Raw genomic sequence first — 13,459 nt, forward strand, 5'->3', positions numbered from 1 at the left:
CTTTCTTTCTTTCTACACAAAATCATATTTAGTAGGTTATAGTCTTTGTCTGTTATCCCAGTTTTGTGTTCCCTTTCTATTATCTCTATATTTTTTACAGTTTTTTTTATAAAATACATTTATATATATAAATATATTCATATTAACCTATACATATAGGCCTATCGCCTATGTACAGTAGTAAGACAAAAACGTGATATTTGAATGCAGCTCAAAACAGTTTCTGAGCTTTCTGAGACGTCAAGCGCCCCCTATAGGACATTAACATTAGCATGCAGTGCAGCGCGCGCGTCGCGTACAGCGCTGACGTCACTGAACGCTGAGCTGAGCTGAAGCGCATTTTCTCACCATTCATCTGTCTCGCGGCCGGAGAGTCTCATCATCACTGTCAGGAAGAGGAGATTCCAGCTCAAACAAATATGAAATAACGACATAAAAGGAATTTAGATAAAACACGACTTAGTGTTTACTTATCTGGGTCAGTTACGTGAGTTTTTTTTTTCTTGGTTCCTTTTTTATCTCGAATAACTGGATTAATTTGAATTATGAGTTTAATATTTGCTCGCTACATTTTGGCGAAGGAATGATTAGAAAATCGTGACCAGATTACCACTTTTAACGACAGGAATATGGCAAAAAATATTATAGACGTCCCTAGGGATGATTTAAGTAAAGTATCCGAAGAAGAACTGTTTAAATGTAGCAAAGATGAGCTGCTTAGGAGACTCCGAAAAGTGGATAGTGAAAAGATGAACTTAATGGTGGAGCACGGGAACATGATGAAGGACGTCAACCGGAGATTACAAGTGCATCTTCACGAAATACGGAGCTTGAAGGAGATAAACCAGAAACTGCAAGAAGACAACCAGGAGCTCAGAGAACTGTGCTGTTTCTTGGATGATGATCGGCAGAAAGGGAAGAAGCTGTCCAGGGAATGGCAGAGATTTGGCAGGTACACTGCCAGTGTTATGTGGAAGGAGGTCGGCATATTCCAGCAAAAACTGAAAGACCTAGAGAGCAACCAGGAGTGTGTGATGAGAGAGAACGTGGAGCTCAAGGAGATCGTCCTCATGTTGGACGATGAGAGGAATGGAGCTGGATCCAGGAGCTCCATAGACAGCCAGTCCAGTCTTACCAATCTGAACGGAAGTTCTGCCACTGTGAGGGATGTTGGAGACGGGAGCAGCACCTCCAGCACGGGCAGTGCTGGAAGCCCAGATCACCACCACAGTCATATTCACAAGCCTTCAGAGGGAAAGATAGTGTCTATCAGAAGGTCTATGGACGATCTATCAGCCAACCATCTTCTCAGAAGCATACCGAATGGGCTCCATGGTGAGTTTGGGCTTTTAAATTGAGGGTTTTGTGGAAAACATTCCATGTTTTTCCCAAATGTTGGTGTTTTAACAGTTCATTTACATGAAGAACATGTAATGGAGATTTGATGTGCAGGAATATGGGTGTCATATTGATGGAGCTGAAATAGTCGACTCATGTAGATGTGGGTTTTTCTGAAAGTCTTGCAATTGTGTGCACTAGCATCCAAATATAGAAAAGGATGCTCATCCTTGAGTAAAATGCAGTCATTGAGACTTCTAAAGGGTTTCCAGGGAAACATAGACTATACAGGATCACTGGGACTTATGGCCTCAGGTTTACTTCGCGTATGTGACAGTATTAACACATGACCAACAACTTATCCAAATAGGCTGGAGCTACAGATGCTACGGTATTGCAGTAATTGCCTCAGCCAGTGAAGTCAGATCTAATGAGGATTTAATGCTGTCTTAGCCTTGTGGCTTACATGCTGTCAGGTCTGTCATAGACCATCAGACAATTCATTCAGACACTTTCATTCTTACAAATGGCTGAGAAACTATATTGTGGTGGGGAAATGATATACATACAGTAGGCTACTGTCCAGAAGTTTGGAGTCGAAAATCATTTTAAATGTTTTTGATAGAAGTCTCTGATGCTCACCAAGAAACATTCCTTATAATCAATGTTGAAAACTATTGTGGTGCTTAGTTTTTTTCTATTATTTGAAAAATAGAACGTTCAAAAGAACAGCATTTGAAATAGAAGTCTTATGTAACATTATAAATGTCTTCACTCTCACTCTTGAGCAATTTAAAGCATCTTTGCTGAATAAAAGTTTTTTTATTTTTTTATTTTACTGACCCCCAAATTTTGAATCATAGTATATAAATACAATTAATATGTAATGTAGCCTACATTTTCAGAGGATATTACAGAGATTTCTTTTCTTTCTATTTGTACCTTTAGTGCTGCTAACCTGTGACCATAGAGGGTGTGTATCTGCTTTTACGTCATGTACTTTTATGTGTTTACTTTTGGTTTGCATACAGATACCAAATTATCTGATGTCATAACGTCACATCACATTGATTGCTTGGTCATACTGTATGTATTAGTTGCGTTGTTTTTAGTTTCATCATTTGATGCTCATTCCACATGTTCCAGTGTAGCTTGTTTTATTCAGTTTAATTCACAACTACTTGTTCCCCCTGTTCCACATTTTATTTCCACAATCTTCTCAATAAGTTGTACACTGAGGCAATAAGAGCTTTACATTTGTTATTTACATCGCTTTTAACTATTTTAGCAGATGCTTATTCAACATAAATTAAGAATGCTACATTGCAATTTAATACTAAATTCTCTGAATGGTATGTGCTTTGGGCATAAGCATAACTTGCCTGTGGGTTTTTGGTGCATAAGAAGAGGACACATTTTTTTTAAATATGTGCAATATGTGCATGTTCATGCAGAAGGTCTATTCAATCTGCAAGATTCACAAGACTTACAGTAGGGTTCTCAACTCGTTCCCGCTACATGACTGGTGATTTATGACAAGCTCACCGCCTCTAGTGCGGCATGTAACTGTAGCAGAAAAAATGCCTGTTATTTACTGCTGATAGTGTCAGCTGGAAGTGTCTGGCATCGGTGAAGATGTGGCTTTTATGCTTATAGACATTCTCAAAAGTGGTATGTGAGTAAATATTTCAAATGATTTTAAAAAGTATTTTTAATTTCCAATTTTACAGAACATTTGGATTCCTCTTTGCTATTTATTTCATACTTTCGCTTGCTTATACCTTTGCTCGCACTTTTCTTCAGGTGCCTGTCATTGGCTAGTGAACAGTGCCATTTGACCTACGCCTGCCAGGATGCTTTCGTCTTATTGTTCAGTGATCCTTAGTTTTGTCTGCTGAGCCACAACTCCACCTCCATCCTTCCTCCTATCATGACATGCCATAGCATACGTGCTGTCAGTCACGTGTGTGAAGCACAAGTCATTTAGACAGATTAGTCTTTTTGGGTTTTCTTTAGCGTTTTAGTATGTTTTTTACTTGAGAATTTACAGACGTTTGTTTCCACCTCAGAGTGAAATTTTTTTTTATCTCACAGTTACCTTTTTAATTTTTACTCTGAGGTTAAAACAGACTTATAATATAGTTATTATTTCTACTTTTTTAAAAAAAGTCATAGTGGCGTTTCCATATCATTTGAGTTTAGATTACTTTGTTTAATTATGTTATGCACATACACATACATTCCATAGCTGAGTTTGCAGAGCAACCCCTAAGATTGGAGGTTAATTAACATATTTGTCCTTCTAAAAATAATTAGTGGCATTTACTAAGCTTAAAAGCTACTCAGAACACCTTAGCAGCCGCAGAAAAACATCATGTCGGCTAGTTATGCATAGACTATAATTTTTTCTTAAGAAAACGTTGAAATAATTCCGTGATTCTTTCCAAACTGTGACGCATTCTCAGAACTGTGGTAGTGTTGTATGTAAGCCTGTGTTCAGTCAGGGAGAGAGATTAGGCTGGCCGGCGTTCTCTTTCCCAGGCCTGACCCCCCAATGAGTTAATCTGACCCACAGGTTGCGGTTCTCCTTGTTTACAAAACTCAAAACAACCAACTTGGACTGCCAACCAACCAGGAGAACATTTCTCCTCCATCCTCCCCATTCCGCACCGACAAAATGAGAAGAGTTCCAATTCTTTCTGACGTGGCTTGCATTAAAAACGAAAAAGCAGAGAGCTACTTCTTTACATAGTATCAAATCAAAAGATGCATGTTATTTTTTTTCTCCTACAAATATCTTTTTTTTCCCTAGTGCAGTATCTGCAATAGTTCTGTCATCATGTACTCCCCCTTGTATTGTTCCAAACCTGTCTGATTTTCTTTCTTCTGTGGAAGACAAAAGAAGATATTTTGAAGAATGTTGAAGAACCAATTTTTGGTTACCATTGACTTGACAATGTAAATGTAAAAATGTAAAATGTAATATCATATATTTTTAATTTAATTGAACTATCTCTTTAAGTGTAATCCACTATATTACTTTTTCAGTTAGAATCATTTTTATGGTTAAGCCATCGCGAGACCTGACTTAGAGGTATGTATCTGTCCTTTTGAGGTAAAAGTGTCTCTGTCCTGCTTTGAAAAGACCCTGGCCCCCCAGCAAGCCACCAATGGACTGAAAGTTTAGTGGCTGGGGTCGAGATTCTGTTTCAGAGTTCAGATAACACTCCTCCCTGACTCTTCCCACGGCTGAAGTGAAAAGGCCTTCAGTTGCCCCCATTCACGACCCTCCATCAAGCCTTTAGAGCCCTTCTGCGCCACTCAAAGGTACAGATGTCTGGCTTGTCATAAACCAGATCCCAATTTACGAGCGAAGCTTTCAGTGTGGAGGTCACCCCTTTGAAAAAAAACCCCATTGTGTTTGATTGAAGTTGAATTGGATTTAAAAGCATTGTTTTATTATGCATTGGCATTACATGCTAAATTCAGTTAGCTCACAGTTCTTTACCAATGATGGGAACTCATGAATTCCCTTAAGAAATCTGTGAGGTAATTTAATTGTTCTCCTGGGAATGCCAAATATAGGATAACGTGGCTGCACCTTTTAATTCCCCATGTCAATTTTTGTTAAGTCATACTTTCAGGTGGTAATCTTAACAGTAAAGATCACATTTTTATCAGTCGAGTGACCGTCTTGTGCTGTTGGTGCAAGGCATTGTTCTTTTAAAAACAAACAGTGACGGAGTGCACCTCCCCAACTGCTCAGACTTGTCAGTGGGAGTCTTTGGTTCTGCTGAATCTGAAGTTTACCGTGTTATTGCTTGTTCCCTGCCGCTCGTCTTTGCCTCATAAAGAAAATAATAATCTTACGAAGCATGCAAAGTCCCTGTGAGGCGGTTTTGCCAGAGCGAGCTTTAAATGGGCCTGTAATTGGGCTGTCCCACTCCAGTCCACTGACATTTACAAAATGGTCTCCTGGGACCAACAGATCTACTAGTGCTAGTGATGATTATGGCTGAGAGGAAGATGGTGTTTAGTTTTGTCTTTTAAAGAAGTATTATGGGTTCATTTTTACATTATTAGCCTACATTTATGCCCGGTTTCACAATCAAGGCATAAGACACAGTCCCTAAAATGCTTGTTTGAGCTGTTTTAACTGAAAACAACTTGCAGTGACATATCTTAAAATATATCAGTGCCATTGTTTTTTCTCAAGATGCAGACCAGTGATATATTTTTTTTCTAAGGCACGTTTGTCCTAATTGAACTAAGGCCTTCTCGTAAAGTAATTGTTTTAAGCCTGCCCCAGAGATTTGTATACAATGTTTCACTATCGCTGATGTGATGTGATTTGTATTGATTGATTGATTGAGCTCTGAGTTGTTCTTGATAATGATCAGAAAGCATTGGCTATGTCTAAGTGTGAATTGGAAGGAAGAAAAAGTGCAAAATAGCCTCAATTTTCTCTCACAGAACCTCATCGATCATCTTTACATGCGAATAATCCTCTGATACTCCTTAATCAGATTCTAAAGTTAATGAATATAATCACCTAACTCCAGTCTTTAGCACATTGCCAATGTTTAAAGCTGACTGGTTGTTCCTGGAAAGAACCGTCTACTCGGAATGAAACTAAAAACGTTAGAGATTACTGGAGAGTTTTAGAATGATCTTTTAGAGAATTACTTTTCAGGAAAGACAGAAGTCCGTTGATGGATACATCATTTTCTCTCAATAGAAACCTATGGTTCATTCATTGTGTTTTTTACAATAGTTTACGTCCATTTGAACATGCTGTGTCAAGGTGCAACGTGGTAGACTTGACGTCAGTGAGGTCAAGAGACATAATGAACTTTTAATGTAGTTGACTTCATTTTGGTGTGAAGCATCTCGACATGCCTTATTTAAGTGTATGATTGAATGTGTTTATGTTAATTAAAACTGTTAAAATATATTTTTTTAATTGAAATAAAGCTCAAAATAAAACGAAATATTGTAAATGATCCTACGGAATTTAAATATTGATGAAGATGAAAATATTTTTGTGACTAACCAAAAAATACGTGTAAGCACTAAAATTACTAAAAGTGTATTAAAACGAAACCTAAATACAAAAATTACACAGATTTGAAACGTGTAAATCTGAGTGAACCAAATCATATTAAAGATGTGGTGTTTGGTGTAAACTATTTGAAAATGCGTTTGAAGGTTTAGCTTTTGTGCCCATATGTAGGCTTTGTGATGTATAAATGAAGCATCCCAAGTGAGTTTTTTTCCCTGAGATATTGCAACTCATGTGCATTAAAAAAAGTTGGCTATCCGGAGTTACTACATTCCGTAACAACAATAGTGGAAGTTTCACATTGTTACTAAGTGAATACTGCTGAAGGGGCGGGGGGTGGTCAGGGTTTAACTGTTGAATTCTGTTGTACTCTGAATGTGCAGAAAGAAGAAATGCCATCAGCTGTAGTCAGTGAACTGGTTAACCCTGTCAGAGTGTTGAACAGATGTAAGGTAATGAAGTCACTACTGAATAAATACATTTACACATGCCTACATGAGCCTGAAATTCCTGCCCACCGAAGCCGAAGAAAGTCCAGATTGAATTAATTAACCAGTCATACGAAAAAAAATAGGTTTTCCTATAGCTGTCTACTTTTTGCTCTCCCTCCCTTTTATATCCCCTCCTCTCTTTTACCCTGTGGAAAATATGAAGGCAGTAGATGGAAAGGGGGTCACAGAGTGGGTGGCAGCACTGGGTAGCTGGTGAGTGCCATAGCAACAGTAATTATCAGCTGGTTGATTGATCCTGTAGAGGAAGATAAGGGCACCACTGTTTGTATACAGAGATAGTGGGTCAGGAGACTGGAGGGCACCTGGGGTGAGATGATTGAGAGGAAGTATGTTTGGATTTCTGGACCACATTTAGGGAATGCAAGTCAGTATGTGACATTTGTGGAGGATTTTGGGTCTTTTTTCTCATATTTAATGGATTTGAAGGGATAGTGCACAAATAAAAATAAAATTTGGTCTTCATCTACCTGCCCTTGTGTCACCAGCTCAATACCTAGGCTGCTCTATTTCATACAACACAACTGGATATTGACCAGTTGGCTGTAAAGCTAAAAAAAAGTCTGAAATTTAAGAATGAAACTTAAAGTGGTCATATGATGCTATTTTAAAAGGTCATTATTTTGACTATAAACATGCTTAAATGTTCCAAAAACATAATTTTTCACATTTTTGTACATTATTGCATCTCCAGTCTATCTGAAACGAGCTGATTTCTGCCCAGAGTGCTCTGATTGGCCAGCAGACCCAGTGCGTTGTGATTGGCCAAACGCCTCAAGCGTGTGTCGGAAATGCAACGCCTCTTACCATAATCATGAGCTTCAGCTTCCAAGGCTTTAAGCAATTGTAAACACACAGTTAATAATGTTGTCGGTATTACCATATCAGTTCGAGCCTGAAAATGCTGATGATCAAGCCGATCGATCGGAACCAACCTTGCAAGCACGACTTGAGAAGAACGTTTCACAGTGGGGCTCGAACAAATAATTTTTTCAAATAATTAATATATCATTATTTTTTATTATTATTTCTTAATAAGTAATAATATGTCTTAATTCAACTACAATTAATTATTCATTTGAACTATTATTATATTTACATTTTGCATTACGTTTTGCCTATATTTAATTTTTTCATTGACTTGCAGCCTTCTAGAAATATATCTAGAAAACAGTAATGTCTTATTTGAACTACTTTTGATTATTTATTTGATTTGATATTATTATTACGGTATTACATTTGTATGGGTGTTCCCTTTCGAGGGAACTCGAACTGCGTCGGTTACGACACTAGGAGAACGCCCTTCAGCGTAGCGCGTCTGAATTTATGAATGAAACCGAATCCAATCCTATTGGCGTTGCGTGATGACGTAGAGTGTGACGGCATAAGCGGATGTACACAAAAGCACGCCGGCACACAGGAATGTCAGCTTTTTACTATTCAGCAAGCGCTCTGTGTGTGTGTTGAACTAGCGAATCATTTGAAAAGAAAGTATATATCCTATATTTCGTCTCATCATGGCAAGTGAACAGTTTTCTAAATGTGTGTTCCCATGCCCACGCTTTCTCACGGCTGGGGATACACACGAATTGTGTGTGTCTTGTCTGGGAAGGCAGCACGCTCAAGCAGCTCTCGAGGGGGCTGCTTGCGCTCACTGTGAGTTGATGTCAGTGAGAGTGCTGCGTTCTCGGTTGGCTTTGTTTTCCGAGGATGGCCAAATGCGTTCTCCCCGCGGTACGGGTCCCGCATCTGCCGAGGCAATGCGGCGCCTCGCATCGTGGGGATCGCAGAGAGATCTTTTAGACGACAGTGGGACTGCCGAGGCACTTTCCCACTCTTCGTCTGAGAGTTCAGGTTCCCCTATTCCCCGCTCGGGAGCCCGCCTCGCGGCTTCTCCCGCTCGGGATGATGCAGTTTTACACCTCTCTGATTCCGAGGAATTAGATGTGATTAATGTTGAGGAGGGGGATCTAAGTGAAAGACACAGTACTGTTCAGCCTGCACCCAGCTATGGTGAGTTAGTGGAGGTTTTAACACGGGCTGTGGCCAAGCTTGATATTTCTTGGCCACAGGAAAGGCAGGAAGCGCGTCCTAAAAGCAAGCTCGATGAGCGCTTCCTGCAGCCCCGCACGCAACCTTCACGCCGGTCTCTCCCTTTCTTCCCGGATTTACACAATGAGTTGTGTAAATCTTGGAACAGGCCATTTTCTGCGCGCCTGTCTAACCCCCCGATTTTAAACTACAGTAATGTCGTGGGGGCTAGGGATAAGGGATACGGGATGATGCCTCGGGTTGAGGAAGCACTAGCTAGCTACCTTTCACCCGACCTTGCGTCATCCCTGAAGACACCGGCGCTGCCTTCTAAGCCTTGCCGCACCACATCAGCTTTGGTGGGCAGAGCGTATATGGCGGCAGGTCGGGCTGGTGCGAGCCTGCACACGATGGCTATTTTGCAGGCGTACCAAGCCGACCTGTTGAGGGACATGGACCAAGGCGAAGGTCCCTCGGTTGAGGATATTGCGGAGCTTCGCAGGGCCACAGATTTGTCCCTCCGGGTTACCAAGGAGACGGCCCGTGCCATCGGTCGCTCCATGTCAGCTCTGGTAACCACGGAGAGACATCTGTGGCTCAACCTGTCTGGCATTAAGGAGAAGGACAGGACCTTCCTCCTTGATGCGCCTGTTTCAACCTCGGGTCTGTTTGGAGAAGCCGTTAACGCCGTGGTTGACAGGTTTCAGGATGTTAAAAAGCAGGGCGAAGCTTTTAAACAATATCTCCCTCGCCGTTCAAGGTCCAGGAGGGCGGCTGCTAGAGAACAGCCACAGCCGTCTACCAGTTCCTCTCATCGCCAGGCACAGAAAGCGAGTGTCGCCTCTAGAGCTCCCCCTAAAAAAGCTTGGGACTCTAGACGTCGCTCGTACCCGCAGCCACCTGAGAGGGCGGATCTGAGGACCGTCCTTCAGTCCAGGAAGGCTAAGGGAAAGAGGTCCTAGCTCTTACGAGACCTCAAAGGGCCGCCCCCCCCGAGAGAGAGCGATTGTGGTCCCCTCTCTCGCTGGGCCCTCGGGAAGCTGGCGTCAGTATCCCGCCGTCTCTGACGCTTCGGGACACGCTAGCTCCCAGCGAGCACACACTGGTCTGTCTGCCCCGAGGGCTTGCAGTCAGTCAGTGTTCAGGTTCGCACACTGTGGGTCATTGTCGGTTCTCCCCTGCCGGTTCTCCGCTTCAGGGGGCCGTCAAAGACCTGCACAAAACACTGGACACCAGCCCCGAGGGGCTGGTTCCCTTGGTGAATTTTGCAGAGGCATGGCAAAACCTCGCGAACATTTCTCCTTGGGTCCTGCGCACTGTAAGAACTGGGTACAGACTGCAGTTCCGGGTCCGCCCACCAAAATTCAACGGGGTGGTCTGGACTTCAGTGCACCCAGAGCAGGGTCTAGTGTTGGAACAGGAAGTTCACTCGCTGCTGGAAAAAGGGGCCATAGAGTGTGTTCCCCCACCAGACAGGGAGTCCGGGTTCTACAGCCGGTACTTCATAGTTCCAAAGAAGGATGGAGGGTTGCGTCCAATTTTAGATCTGAGGCATCTGAATCGGTCTCTGAGGAGATTCAGGTTCAAGATGCTCACTATTCCCATCATCGTGAGTCAAATTCAATCCGAGGATTGGTTTGTCACGATAGATCTAAAGGACGCCTACTTCCACATCTCCATCCTTCCATCTCACAGGAAGTTCCTGAGGTTTGCTTTCGGGGGCGAAGCTTACCAATATCGGGTTCTTCCGTTCGGCCTAGCACTCTCCCCTCGCACTTTTACCAAGTGTATGGATGCAGCTCTAGCACCCCTGAGGCTCGAGGGCATCAGGGTGCTAAATTACATCGACGACTGGTTGATATTGGCCCAGTCGCGAGAGCTGGCGATTCGGCATCGAGATGTCGTCCTCGCCCGCATCCAGAGCCTGGGGTTAAGACTCAACACGAAAAAGAGCGTGTTGACACCAGCCCAGAGAACAACGTTCCTGGGAGTGGTGTGGGACTCGGTCACGATGCAGGCTCAGTTGTCTCCTGCTCGGATCGAGTCCATCCTGACCACAGTGTCCAGGATAAAGCTAGGCCAGGCCGTCACTGTCAAACACTTTCAGAGAGTGTTGGGTCTCATGGCAGCAGCGTCCAGCGTGATACCTTCTGGCCTGCTACACATGAGAGCCTTACAGTGGTGGTTGAGAACCAAGGGGTTTTCCCCGAGGGGAAACCCATTCCGCTTGATAAGGGTTACGCACAGATGCCTTCGTTCCCTGTCAATTTGGAAGAAGCCTTGGTTCCTGTCCCAGGGTCCCAAATTGGGAGCGTTATGTCGCCGAGTATCTATTTCGACAGACGCCTCCCTCACGGGCTGGGGCGCGGTCATGGACGGCCGTTTTACGAGAGGCCTCTGGCAGGACCATCATTCCTCTTGGCACATAAATTGCCTAGAAATGTTGGCGGTGTTCCGGGCTCTGAGGAGCTTCCTGCCAGACCTCCATGGTCGCCATGTCCTTGTGAGAACCGACAACACGTCGGTTGTGTCTTATTTGAACCACCAGGGGGGTCTGAGGTCGCGCCCTCTGTGCAGACTGGCACATCAGATCCTCCTGTGGTCCCAGCGGAGACTATCGTCTCTCAGGGCGATGTATGTCCCGGGGGACCAGAATCAGGGAGCAGACGTACTGTCGAGGCAGGGGCTGAGGCCCGGGGAATGGAGACTCCACCCCGAGACGGTGGAGTTGATATGCGAGAGGTTCGGCCCGGTGGAAGTGGACTTGTTTGCGTCTCGAGAGACGACACACTGTCCACTGTGGTTCTCCCTCACGCACCCAGCCCCACTGGGGTTGGATGCCATAGTACAGACGTGGCCGAGGCTACGTCTGTATGCTTTTCCCCCGATCGCTCTGCTCCCAGCAGTTCTGGAAAGGGTCCGTCGAGACGGAGTCAGTCTACTCTTAGTAGCCCCGTTTTGGCCGGCCCGAGTATGGTTCTCGGACATCATTTCACTCCTGGCAGGCCCGCCATGGCAGATCCCTCTGAGGAGGGACTTGCTGTCCCAGGCAGAGGGCTTAGTTCTCCACCCTCGACCCGAGCTGTGGAAACTGTGGGTCTGGCCCCTGAGGGGGCACAGTACCTAGAAGCCGGCCTGTCAGCTGGAGTGGTCGAAACCATATTAACTTCCAGAGCTCCCTCCACGAGGAAGTTATACGGCCTTAAGTGGAATGTATTTTCCATTTGGTGCAGAGAGCGTGATTTGGACCCAGTTAACTGCCCAGTGGCTTCAGTACTGGAGTTTCTCCAAGACCGCTTTTCTGCCGGGCTTACCCCGTCCACACTCAAGGTTTATGTGGCTGCCATTGCGGCTTTCCACGCTCCTCTGAGTGATGGTCCTCTGGGGAGGCATCACCTGGTCGTACGCTTCCTCCGTGGAGCCTGGAGGATGAGACCTGCGACTCGCACCAGGGTTCCCTCTTGGGACCTGGCAGTGGTTCTCGAAGGGCTGGCCGAGGCCCCCTTCGAACCACTGGAGTCGGCTGAGGCCAAGAACCTTTCATTTAAGGTGGTCTTTTTGTTGGCCATTACTTCTCTGAGGAGGGTAGGAGATCTCCAGGCGCTCTCTATTTCCTATGGGTGCTTGGAGTTTGCTCCAGGCAACGTTAAGGCCATCTTACATCCCAGGCCCGGCTATTTGCCCAAAGTGCCATCTAATGTGGCACGGCCTATGGTTCTGCAGGCATTTCATCCACCACCTCACGTGACGGCGGATGAGGAGAGACTTCATCTGCTCTGCCCTGTCAGAGCACTGCAGTGTTATATCCGGAGGTCCTCCTCATGGCGGAAGTCAGACCAGTTGCTGGTGTGTTTTGGGTCGCCCAAGAAGGGGCTTCCCGCCTCTAAACAGACCATCAGCAACTGGATCGTTCAGACTATTTCCCTGGCCTATCAGGTGCGCAATTTGCCTTCACCTATGGCTGTGAGGGCTCACTCCACCAGAGGCATGGCGTCCTCTAGAGCCCTCCTTTCAGGGGTTTCTATCCATGACATATGTGAGGCGGCTGGCTGGGCCACTCCGCACACATTCATGAGGTTTTACAGTCTGGACCTTCCCTCTACACCCGGTGCACGAGTGCTTTCGTCCTAAGTTGTGCCTGAAGACAGCTTCACACTAGAATGAGCGGGGTTCGTTGTGGTATAGTGGGTATCTCGTTCCCCTAGTGTCGTAACCGACGCAGTTCGAGTTCCCTCGAAAGGGAACGTCTCGGGTTACGTATGTAACCCTTGTTCCCTGAGAAAGGGAACGAGACACTGCGTCGGTTCGCCACACCTCACCCCGCCTGGAGCACTTGCTTCATAGCAAAAGCTGACATTCCTGTGTGCCGGCGTGCTTTTGTGTACATCCGCTTATGCCGTCACACTCTACGTCATCACGCAACGCCAATAGGATTGGATTCGGTTTCATTCATAAATTCAGACGCGCTACGCTGAAGGGCGTTCTCCTAGTGTCGTAACCGACGCAGTGTCTCGTTCCC

General features: G+C 44.8%; 1 protein-coding gene across 2 annotated transcripts in view; it reads left to right on the top strand.

The window, feature by feature from the left end:
* Window positions 1–302: 302 nt before the first annotated feature.
* ccdc85ca (coiled-coil domain containing 85C, a) overlaps window positions 303–13,459 on the top strand; it is a 45,567-nt gene continuing 32,410 nt past the window's right edge. Inside the window, exon 1 of one of the 2 annotated variants that reach the window (XM_079633256.1) lies at window positions 303–1,335. In XM_079633256.1, the coding sequence (XP_079489382.1) occupies window positions 630–1,335 (706 nt within the window). In that variant the 5' untranslated portion in view covers window positions 303–629. The remainder of the gene's footprint in view (window positions 1,336–13,459) is intronic. The other variant, XM_079633255.1, reaches the window with a different exon arrangement.

This window comes from Phoxinus phoxinus, assembly GCF_949152265.1.
Source record: "Phoxinus phoxinus genome assembly, chromosome: 13".
NCBI lineage: Eukaryota > Metazoa > Chordata > Actinopteri > Cypriniformes > Leuciscidae > Phoxinus > Phoxinus phoxinus.